Source organism: Balaenoptera borealis (assembly GCF_965194805.1).
Source record: "Balaenoptera borealis genome assembly, chromosome: 2".
Classification (NCBI taxonomy): Eukaryota; Metazoa; Chordata; class Mammalia; order Artiodactyla; family Balaenopteridae; genus Balaenoptera; species Balaenoptera borealis.
Genome location: NC_138867.1, coordinates 174974941 through 174987516, shown reverse-complemented (window position 1 = coordinate 174987516; position 12576 = coordinate 174974941). Strand labels below are relative to the sequence as shown.

The 12576-nt window shown below is 38.7% G+C and overlaps 1 protein-coding gene across 5 annotated transcripts in view; it reads left to right on the top strand.

Moving 5' to 3' along the window:
* Nucleotides 1–12576, top strand: part of LOC309624692 (uncharacterized protein) — a 92827-nt gene that overhangs the window by 25312 nt on the left and 54939 nt on the right. For 4 of the 5 annotated variants that reach the window (XM_082383072.1, XM_082383070.1, XM_082383068.1 and 1 more), the window contains 2 exons: nt 2–128; nt 333–393. In XM_082383072.1, coding sequence (XP_082239198.1) covers nt 2–128; nt 333–393 — 188 coding nt within the window. Of the gene's footprint in view, nt 1; nt 129–332; nt 394–8311; nt 9141–12576 lie in introns of those variants that run through there. The other variant, XM_082383071.1, reaches the window with a different exon arrangement.

The window sequence follows — 12576 nt, the reverse complement described above, 5'->3', positions numbered from 1 at the left end:
GGACTCAGTGACCTGTGAGGATGTGGCTGTGAACTTCACCCTGGAGGAGTGGGCTCTACTGAATCCTACACAGAAGAAACTCTACAGAGATGTGATGCAGGAAACCTTTAGGAACCTGGCCTCAGTAGGTAAGGATGGGGACTTTCCGTCAGTTACTCAGGTAGAGATCAAATGCTTCTTGCTCATTGATGTTGTTCTAAGTTGTGTAATGTGAGAAGGGAGGATGTTGGTATATAAACCAGGCATGATCACAGATAACAATGTACATAGAGTCAAATAATATTTCTTTAATTTCCTATCTTTGGAATTATTTTACTGGGTCTGTATTTTAGGAACAAAATGGGATGATGATGACATTGAAGAGCAGTACAAAAACCAGGGGGGAAAACCAAGGTAAGTCACACTGACAATAGAAAGCATTGACTCACGTGAGAATCCTGGTATATTATGAAATTTTAAAAACGTGCAAACAAAACAAATAGCCCTTTCTTCTAATTTAGTTATTCTTAGAAAGTTTCTTTCAAAAGTATTTCTTAAATGTTATATAAATGTGCAGTATTTGCAAAATAATTCACTTGCAAGCAGTATTAATAAACCCTGTATTTGAATATCACTTTTCAATAGAAAGGGTGCAGTCCTGTTGCAGAGCATTCAGTATATTCAATTCCTAACAATTCACACAAATTAGAAAACCACACTATTCCTATCAATTTTAATAAATGCAATACATATAAAATGATTAAGAAACCATTAATAATGTGCTTCTCACATTTTCAGAAATCATATGGTAGTGAGATTCTCTGAGCGTAAAGACCGTAGTCCATGTGGAGGAAACTTCAGCCTTATTCCACCTCTCGATCAGGACAAGAAAACTCCTGGATTAAAACCATTTGAATGCAGTGTATGTGGAAAAGTCTTCATGCATCATTCATCTCTTAATAGGCACATGAAATGTCACATTGAACACAAACCTCAAGATTTTAAAAAATATGATCAGGGACTGTATAATGCATATAAATGTAAGGAATGTGGGAAAGTTTACAAATATTACAGTTCCTTACAGAGGCACAAAAGAACTCACACAGGAGAGAAACTGTATGAATTCCAGCAATGTGGAAAAAGTTTCAGTAATCATCAAGGTTTCCAAACACATGAAATAATTCACTCTAGAGAGAAGCCCTATGAATGTAAGCAATGGGGTAAAGGTTTATGTTCTCAAAAAGGTTTCCAAAAACACGAAAGAGATCACACTGGAGAAAAACCCTGTGAATGTAAGGAATGTGAGGAAGCATTCATTAACCCCAGTTCTCTTCAAATACATGAAAGGAGTCACAGTGGAGAGAAACCATATGTATGTAAAACGTGTTGTAAAGCATTTAGTATTCCCAGATCCCTTCGAGAACATGAAAGAACCCATACTGGAGAAAAACCCTATGAATGTAAAGTATGTGGGAAATCTTTTGCTTCCACTTATGTTCAAGTGCATGAAAGAGCTCACACTGGACAGAAACCCTATCAATGTCAGGAATGTGGGAAAGCCTTCGTTTGTTCCTCAGGCATTCGAAGGCACATGAAACTGCACACTGGAGAGAAACCATATAAATGTGAAGAATGTGGGAAAGCATTTATTATTCCCAGTTTTCTTCACATACATGAAAGGACTCACACTAGAGAGAAACCGTATATGTGTAAAACATGTTCTAAAGCATTTAGTATTCCCAGATATCTTCGAAAACATGAGAAAACCCATACTGGAGAAAAACCCTATGAATGTAAGATATGTGGGAAAACCTTCAGTTCCACCTATGTTCAAGTGCATGAAAGAATTCACACTGGAGAGAGACCCTATAAATGTAAGGAATGTGGGAAAGCCTACATTTCTCTCTCAGGCATTCACAGACACATGAGACTGCACACTGGAGAGAAACCATATAAATGTGTAGAATGTGGGAAAGCATTCATTATTCCCAGTTTTCTTCAAACACATGAAAGGACTCACACTGGTGAGAAACCGTGTGTGTGTAAAATATGTTCTAAAGCATTTCGTTTTTCCAGTTCTCTTCAAAAACATGAAAGGACTCACACTGGTGAGAAACCGTGTGTGTGTAAAATATGTTCTAAAGCATTTCGTTTTTCCAGTTCTCTTCAAAAACATGAAAGAACACATACTAGAAAAACCCTATGACTGTAAAATATGTGGGAAAACTTTTGCTTCCACTTACGTTCAAGTGCATGAAAGAACTCACCCTGGAGAGAAGCCTTATGAACATAGGAACATGGGAAAGCCTACATTTCTGTCTTAGGCATTCAGAGACACATGCATACTACAGAGAAACCATGTAAATATGAAAAATGTGGGAAAACCTTTTCTGATCTCTCTACTTTGCAAAAGCATGAAAGGGTTCACTAGATAATAGGTATAGTTTTTAAAGAGCCTAGGAAAGACTTCAGTGGGCCCACATACTTATATGTGAAAACTCCCATGAGAAACAAATATAAATGTCAGTAACATGAGGTAACTTGTTGGAAAGTAATCCAAGAATAATGTTTCAGAAAATCTTCAATATGAAAGACTTGTTATAAAAATTTATAAATATATGTGTTTACTAAGGATCTTTATGAAAGTGCCTTGCTTGACATTGGATTTGTACTAGTTACCTTCAGAAGTGAATATTTAGGTGAGGTAATTCTGGAAGTCATCTTTTAATAATAGTTCATAAGGTTAAAAGGTAGTGATTTTTCCTTTAATCAGATAATGATATTTTCTTTTTCCATTTTTAAGTATGTTGGACCTATGGGTGATTAAAGTGTAGTTCTTTTTTTTTTTTTTAACATCTTTATTGGAGTATAATTGCTTTACAATGGTGTGTTAGTTTCTGCTTTATAACACAGTGAATCAGCTATACATATATATATACCCCATAAAGTGTAGTTCTAATATGCAATTAGGTTTGGTATTTGTTGGGATTTTCCTACTGGCCTTGGGTGGCAGTTCTCGGATATCCTTAATCTATTATATATACTGTACCTTTATTACAGAAAGATCTTTTCTGGGTGGTGGTGAGTATAGGAGCCTTTTTCCATTTTCCATACTATTAAACACTTGGAATAATTTTTTCTGTATGACAAGGTTGTCAAAGGGTGTACATTCATGTAAATTATGTTTTTCCATTTGCTTCTTCATTCCTTCTGACTGGTATTTGGTGAAAAGACTTTGAAGAAGAGGGACTTGTGATAGGACAAAAAATCTAGAGTTGGAGATATCCTGCCTGTGAGTAATATTAGGACCTAAATTTTCCACAATCTATCCCCTTCGTGGTTCCATGTTAGAATTCACCAGTAGCGTCACCTGTGTGCAATTTAAAGGCAGATGAGAAGAAGGCATACTTCAGATTTTGGAGCCACCATGCTGGGAGAGAGACAGATACCTAGGAGGTTTGAGGACACCACCTTTCATCCTATTTTCCAGATTCTGTGCCTTTGTATTCAAGAGTATCCTCAAAACCACCACCAACTGTTTGATTTCTATTATCAGAAGTGTAGTTTTCCTCTGATGTCTTCACAATTCTACATCAAAATCTGTTAGAGTTTGAATTTTTCTGTGAAGCCTCCTGTGTCCACTTGGAAAATAATTCAGAATTTCATGATTTGGAGTATTGTTTGATTACCCTCTTCTGTAGATTATAGCTTCATCATGTCTAACTTGTGTAGGAAACACCTTATGCTGTTAACATTGCTAGTGAGTATGTTTTCCTGATTCACCATGACATTCACAATGGTGCAGCGATAAACAATGACATGGGAGTTTGCTGCATTGTGCAGTGGCTGCCTTGACCCACTCCTTCTATGTGAGAGTAAGCCCCTTCCTCATATCAGGAAAAGTATGGGTGCTTTCTGTTACTTGTAGCTGAATATAATCCCTCTTTGTTTTCAGTTACGTTTGATTGTACATGATTAAAAGTATGTTCATTTTTTGGTGAAAGAAATAATTCTGTAGTTGTTTCAGAGAGAGATTTTATCAACTCTTTCCTAAGCTTTCGTATGCTAACAAATACTGTGGTTTTTCTTTCCTCAGAATATATATTAAAATACCCATTTAATTATGGATATTCAGATAAATTTGCAATTTTCTTCATTTAATCATTATATTTTTGCATTGGTATTATCATGTTCAAGTATTTTTTTCTCAGAGAAATTTTACTTTTTTTGTAGTTAAAATTTTTGATTTGAAATTCATTTCTCATTCACTCTTAATACCAAAAATGTAAAAATTTTCCAGTGCCCTCTGCCACTGACCCATAGGATCACACCTGTAGTCAAAGAGGGGAGTATAATGAATTTTATTAAGAATGAACACAGACTGCAAAGGACTGTGAAGTATAATAGCAACAGGATGCTGAAATGGACTTCTTATAGGATTTTGACTCTTGTTAGAGGATATGGTTGCTATTTAAGCAAGCAAGGTGTTTTTCTGTATTGAATGCTGTGAGGAGGTAAACTTTTCTCTCATTGGTGATCATAATTGTTGTTTTCTAGAAGGTAAAAACGAGAATTAGAGCGAAAGTTTTTTCAAAAGACATTCCAGTCAGTCATATTAGTAAGAAAAGGAAAGTACTGGTCATTTTTATGATTTGGAACTTTTATCTTTTACCATTTTTAGAGGTAGTGTTACAAAATATCGATATAAATGTCTTGGTCCTTCATGGCCACTGAGTGCCTTGATGAAGGAGGTGTGTGACATTTTTCTTTTCAACAGGAAAAGACTTGGCCTTACAAAGAATACAGGCCAGCTCCTGGTCCTTTGGAACAGCTTTTGCCTTTCCTACTTGTTATGTAAACACTGATGTATTTCCTGAGGTACCATGCAGTACCTCAGTTATAATATATAAGTTTACTGTTTAGTATACTATGTAATATTTTTAATATTTCTGTTATGACTCAACTGAGGCCTATAAGTTTAGGTAATTTGTGTTATTTCATGTAATGTCATAATTGAGTATAAAAGGAGATATGGGGAATTTTTAATGTTTTTTCCTTTAAGCAGGATGCCCCTCGTTTCGATGATCCACAAAGCCCACAGCGCATTTTGCTGTTCACAGGTTTCATTTCCATATGCTTAGACTTCCAGCACATTTTCTGGAAACCTGGAAAATAAAAGTAACAACTTCAATTTTTATTAAAGAGCAGAGGAAATTAAATATTTTCCATGGTATTTAGTGTTAAGTAAAAACCAGGGGAGAAATATACAAGGACAGTTGTATGCAGCATAAGGAGTAGTAAAAGGGAAGGTTGTAGTGATATACACCTATGATATACACCATGATTAAAACACTCAGAATAACAGGAATAGAAAGAAATTTCTTAACCTCATAATGAACATCTGTGGAAAACCCAAAGCTAATATTTTTAATGATGAAAGATTGGATGCTTTCATCTGAAGATATGGAACAAAACAAGGATATCTGGTCTTGCCACTTCTGTTTGAGAATGTACTAGAGATTTTAGCCAAAACTATTATACAAGAAAAGGCAATAAAATGTTTAAAGATTGGTTAGGAAGATGAAAAACTATTTCCATTTCCAGATGAGATATCTTCTATTCAGAAAAAACTAAAGAATTTTTAAAAAAAGTATTAGAACTCATTATTGAGTTCAGCAGAGTGATAATATACAAGATCAAAATATAATAATTATTTTTTTTAGTGTATTTCTATACACTTGCAATGATATAATGAAACTAAGACATGCACTTCTAATAAGATGAAAAGGAATAAAATAATTAGGAATAAATTTAGCAAAAGGAATACAAAATGAATACTCAGAAAACTACAAAGCATGGTCAACATAAATAAATGAATGTGAGATAAATGTGAAAACATCCTAATTTCTTGGATCAGAATATTTAACACTGTTGAAATGGCACTGTATGGTTTCATTGGTATGAGGTACCTAGAGTTGTTGAATTCCTAGAGACAAAAAGTAGAATAGTTTTTGCCAGGGGCTGGGCAATGGGAGAATGAGGACTTGTTGTCTTACGGATGTAAAAAATTAATAAACAGAAACCTAAATTAAATAGACCAGAAGGGAAGCTATCACACCCTATGAGGATAGCAGAGCCCAACAGAAAGAAGGAGAACTTTCTCCTCTTGCCTCAAGATCTTGGCCAATGAGAAACTGTCATAACTCAGCCAATGAAAAGCCACTGTACTTTGAACCCTCAGTTTGCTCAGATCATTCTTTGTTTACTATAGCCCTCCCAACATCCTTTTCCCTTCTTTAAAAGACTCCTCTCCTTGCTCCAGGGATCTTGCATGCCAAGGTTGCAGATCCCAAATTACAATTCTTTGCTCGTCCTGGATAAACCCATATTTTGCTGGAGAAATAACTGACAGTCTATTTGTTTATCTCAACATGTTAGTGGAAGATGAAAATTGGAGATTGGTTTCACAATGGCAATGTATTACATAGTACTGAACTATACAGTTAAAAATGGTGAACATGTACATTTTATGGTATGTGTATATTACTACAATTATAAGTAAAATTTTTAGGGCAAGAGAGTGAAAACACAACCACAGAATGGAAGAAAATTTTGCCAATCTTATATCTGAAAAGGAACTTGTAATGAAAATATCTAGATATAACATAATTTATAAAAATCAAATAATTCAATTTAAATATGACAAAGGATCTGAATACACATTTTTTCCAAGTAAAATACACAAATGTTCAAGGGCATATGAAAAGATTCTGGATATCATTAGTCATCAAGGACATGCAAATCAAAACCACAGTGAGATTCCACTTGACAACAATTAGGATGGCTAAAATTAAAAAGTGAGGCACGGGGCTTCCCTGGTGGTGCAGTGGTTGAGACTCTGCCTGCCAATGCAGGGGACACGGGTTCGAGCCCTGGTCTGGGAAGATCCCACATGCCGCGGAGCAACTAGGCCTGTGAGCCACAATTACTGAGCCTGCGCGTCTGGAGCCTGTGCTCCGCAACAAGAGAGGCCGTGATAATGAGAGGCCCGTGCACCGCGATGAAGAGTGGCCCCCACTTGCCGCAACTGGAGAAAGCCCTCACACAGAAACGAAGACCCAACACAGCCATAAAATAAATAAATAAATAAATAAACCCAAAAGTTAAAAAAAAAAAAAAAGAGGCAATAAGTTTTATCGAGGATACTTGGAGAAATTTGAACTCTCATATGGGGTGGAATGAAGATAAAATGGCGAAACTGCTCTGGATAAAGGTCTGGGAGATCCTCAAATATTAAACCTAGAATTATCAAATGACCCATCAATCCCACCTAGGTACATGCTCAAGAAAATGAAAACACATGTTCGATCAAAACATATATGAATTTTATAGTAATGTGATTCATAGTAAGCAAAAGGGAGAAACATCCAAATGTCCATTAACAGGTGAATAGATAAACACAACATGTTTTATCCAATCAGTAGAATATTATTCTGACACAAAACGAAGGAAATATTCACGCATAGTTGTCTCTTGAAGAAATTATGCTGAGTGAATGAAGTCCTTCAAAAGGCCATATATAATTCTTTTAATATGAAAGAGCAGAATATGGAAATAGAAAGTAGAGTAGTGGTTTTTTAGGCTAGGGGATTGGAGGAGGAGGATAAGAAGATTAGCAGTGATAGCTAAAGGGCGGAGGAGTTTCTTTTTGAAGTAACAAAAATCCTCAAAAATTGTGATAATTGTGTGTATCTGCAAATATACTGAAACCATTAAAATGTACACTTAATGGATGCCTTCTAAAGTATGTGCATTATATCTCCATAAAGCTGTTCAAATAAATCAGTGCATGAAGTATTTTGCAATGTAAAAGAGTTTTGCAGTTCAATCTCTTGGGAAGCTATCACACCCTATGAGGATAGCTGAGCCCAACAGAAAGAAGGAGGACTTTCTCCTCTTGCCTCAAGATCTAAGATCTTGCCTCAACATATAAGACTCTCCAGGTTAAACACATCCATCACCTCACTTAGTCACCTTTATTTTTGTTTGCATGGTGAGTATGCTTAAGATCCACTCTCTCAGCAAATATCAATTATACAATACAGTGTAAGTATCAGAATCATCATGTTTTAATCTTTAGATGCAATTTTATTAGTCAGTTATATTTCAATAAAGATGGGGGCAGGAAGAGTTTCTAGGTGCATTCCAATTTTAAGTACAATTTATAGTTTTTCTTCTGTCAGTGGAAATAGGAATACAATTGCCTTATATATATATTATAGCTGTTGACATTTCAACACACAGGGAACACTGATCTAAAATAAATTTTTCTAGGCACACAGGGAACACTGATCTAAAATAAATTTTTTTCCAGTGTAAAATGTACACCTGAGAAGTTAATGCACACACTTCACAGCCTGTGGTTTGACTGAGATTTGTCCTGGCACCCAGCTGACTGATTCAGACCTCCTACCAGAGCCAAGTGCGCTGGGATTAGGTACCTTAAGTACTTAATGAGTGGGGATGGGGCAGGGATGGGTGGAAGGTTCAGCGCTGTCAAGGACCAAAGATGAAAATGGAGCCGGCCCTTTACTACAGACAGTGAGTTCACATTTAAGTGTCTGCGTTTCTTAACAAGAAGCACAGCTCCACGAATGGCCATACAGCCTTACACCAAGCCCTTGAGCCCTGGTGGACATAAAACCTTGTTCCAGGCAGGGCAGGCCGGAGCCATCCTCTTATCTGTACTTGCTCCGTCTTGAAACTGAATCAGGAATTCCAGTGCACGAGGAGCTGCGGAAGACAGCAGAGGCAATCCCGGGGAAGGAAAAATTTCTGTCACAAACCAAAAGTGCCAGGCGGGGACAGGTCCCATCCCAACCATGGAAAGTGGTTCCGCTGACTCAGGCTTCCTCCCACAGGCTGTCACTCAGGCATGAGGGGGTGTGGCACTGGGACCTGTCCAACCAGGAGGCCGGTGAGGCAGGTGGGCGGGGCGACGCGGCGCACCGGCGTGGACGTCGGTTCTTCCCACCGCGTAGGGCTGGCGGCTTACCTACCCTTCAGGGTGTTTGGTAGCGCTTCCGTCTCTTCTGCTCTGACCTGCTCTGGTGGTTGGAGTCGAGGGAAGGACGCAGGAAGACCTAGGAAATCTCGCAATGGTGAGTGTGCTGCCCCGGGGAGCGGAGACGGGGCGGAGGGACTGGTCGGAAGCGCCCGGAACCGGCCTCTTCGCGGTCAACTCCGGAGTCTGCGGACCCGAATCCACCGGGAGCGCCCCGCGGACCTCAGTCCCCTCCGATTCGCAGCATGGGGGCTGAGCCGGCAGCCGGGACCCGGTCCATGCGGGTGGCGTCTTCAGCCCGACCCCGGAGCCTCTCTGGGCAACTCTGCACCCGCAGCCCCGTGTCTCTTCCAGATTGTGCGTTGACCACGGGGAGGGTCATTAAGGGACCATTCTGTTTCCTATAGTAGAGGGACCAACTATAATGTCCCTTGTCCTTTTAGTTTGAAAGGAGGTTTTCATTTTTTATGGATTACAAGTTTATATCCATTACTGTTTAAAGGATCAGATCTTGCAGTAGTTTCCTTTGTAGAAAAGTGTAAATTCCTAAGGGAGGAAAGTATCTCAGGACTCCCTGCCCGCATATCCTCCTCCACTCTTCCGCTGTTAACTCCAGCCACCCTCAGATAACTAGTTTTGATTACTACCTCATCATCCTTTGAGTGTTTCTTTATACACAAACAATCCCGTGCGAATGCCTGTTTTTCTTACAGTTTTTGTTCTTGGAATGATTACTTGGGATCCACATATTTGATGTTTGACTACTGAAAGTTAAGCCTCACCCCTCCCTTTTCCCCTAGTGCTTCTTACCTGGACGGGCTGATAAGAAAGCCTGGAGGCTCCTGCCCTGTGAGTTGCTGTTTGCTGGGGTCTCCTCCTGTGCCCTGTGCTGCCCTGTATTGCATTGTTGACCCCACCAAGCCTGGGTTGTATACACTGAGAACTCCGAGTTGGCAGTTTCTGTTAATCCCTTGTACTTCGGGAGCAGGAATATGAGAATGGGGCCCTCCTTCCAGTGGTCCTGGGTTGATGTCTCAGCTGGAACCTATCTGTGTTTAGAGTGAAGGTGTAACTGAAGCTGGGTTTGCGCAGACATTAGTGCTGAGGGGAGGAGTGGGGGAGTAGGAGGAGGGTTACACCCTGTGAATGAGGTGAGTCCAAAAGACAGTCACTACTTAAAGGGCCGTTATTTCAGAGAAAGTGAAGGAGAAGAGACAGGGAAAGGCAGCCAGTAGGTGATGAGATTCCAGAAGGCTCACCAAAACTTTTAAAATAACTTTTAAGAGGCTGTTGCCCCTTCATCTATTACAACAAGGATCCTTACCCTCTGGGTTATGATGGACAACACCCACTGTCTCAGTTTGGCACAGCAAAGAGATTAGTTCAAACCCAACATAAGTGAGTTCCTTAAATTCTATAAAGCGATCAGTGTCATGAGGAGACCTCTAACCCTGCTGGCAGTGATGGGAGGCTCTCTGGAGGAGGGCCTTAAGTTGTCCATAGGCTTCTGATGCAAGGCACTGCCTAGGTCCCATCTTAATACGCCATTAAAGCTGTAATTGTCTCCATGTACTGGGATCTCTTAAAAATAGAGGGCTCCACTGAGGTGCCTGTTATGGCTTTGGTACTGGAAAGAGCACCCCAGTCAGCTCAGACTGAGTACTCACACCTACTTGTTATATGATGGAGCTAAACCTTGGCCCTCTGGCTTATGCCTCCCGGTGGAGAGATGACATTTCTTTCTACAGTCCTTTGAAACACGCTGTGGTGGTGGAGGAGCCATTGTCTCCAACACCTTGTTTCCCTGGGTAGTTGCTTGGGATTAACTGAATGCACAGGTCTGGGGAAGTGCATAGACTAAGGATGACAGTACACCCTGAGGTATTGTCAGGGTGTATTGGAACTCAGTGGAGAGTTGCTGCCCTTCATCCCTCAATTGGGACAGCCTTGGTAGATAAGCACACCCATGGTTCACCACACCTAGGGAAAAATCAGGAAGTCCTCAGGGGTGAGCTGTACAGATCTGTCTTTTTCTTCTTCTTCTTTTGGTGTAGACTTAAGCGTTTTTAGATCAGTTTTAGGTTTAGAGAAGAATTGAACAGAGATTATAGAGAGATCTCACATAACCCTTCTCCATCCGTACAGTATTCACTGCTTTTTAAATCTTGTAGGACTGCTACATTTGTTAGAATTGCTGAACCAATACTGATGCATTAAAAGTGCACAGGTTGTATTAGTGTGGACCTTTTGTATTGTGTTATGTAATGTATGGATTTGGCAAATATAGAATGTGTCCATCATTTATGCACATGTAGTGTAATTTTACTTACGTAAAAATACTCTGTGCTCAACCTGTTGATTCATCTCTTTCTCTGACCCTCAAATCCTTTAAAACCAAAGCCAAAAATCTTCACAGCCAAAGATCTTTTTACGGTCTCATGCTTTTGTTTTTTCCAGAACCTCATATACTTGGCACCATACGGTATATGACCTTGTTAGATTGGCTTCTTTCACTTAGCAATATACTTTTAAGCTTCCTCCATGTATTTTCAGGGCTTGATACCTCATTTCTTTTTATCACCAAAGAGTATTTCATTGCACTGATCATTTATTTATTAGACTCTTGAAGTATATCTTGCTTAACTCTAACTCTTGCCAATTATGAATAAAGCCTCTACAGATTTTTGTGTACAGGTTTTCTGTGAACATAAGATTTGACTTCATTTGGACAAATAGCAAGGAGTGTAATTGCTGAATCTTACTATACATAATAAGAGTATATTTTTTGAAAGAAAGCTCCTGTCTTTCATTGTTAGGGTACCAATTTCCTTTCACCTCAGCAATGAATGAGGATTATCTTCCCATCTTCACCAATATTTGCCATTCTGAGTATTTTGAATTATAGCCATTTATAAGTGTGTCGTGATACCTCGTTGTTGTTTACTCAATTTCCCATTGACATTTGATGTGGAGTATGCTTTCATGTAGCATATTTCTTTTTGGTGTGTCTTCTTTGGGGAGCTGTTTGTTCAGATCTTTTACCCATTTTTAATTAGGTTGTTTTTCTTCTTACTGTTGAGCTTTAAGAGTTCTTTGCATCTGTTGGATACCAGTCATTTATCAGATAAATGTTTTGCAAAGATTTTCTCCTACTCTCTGACTTGTCTTTTCATTTTCTTAACACTTTTCTTTCTCAGAGCAGGAATGTTTTCATTTCAGTGAAGTGAAATTATACTTCTTTCTTTTACAGACCTTGCATTTGGTGTTATATTTCAAAATTCATCACTAAGCCCAGAGTCACCTACATTTCCTTCTGTATTATTTTCTAGGAGTTTATTACTTTTGCATTTCACATTGAGATCTATGATGTGTTTTGAGTTATTTTTTGTGAAATGTATAAGGCCTGTGTCTGCATTCATTGTTGTGTGTCTGTGTGTGTGCATGTGTTTTATGTGGATATCCGTTATTTCCAGTGCTATTTGTTTAAGAGGTTCCCTTTTCATTTGGATTTCCTTGCCATCTTTCTCCAAGTT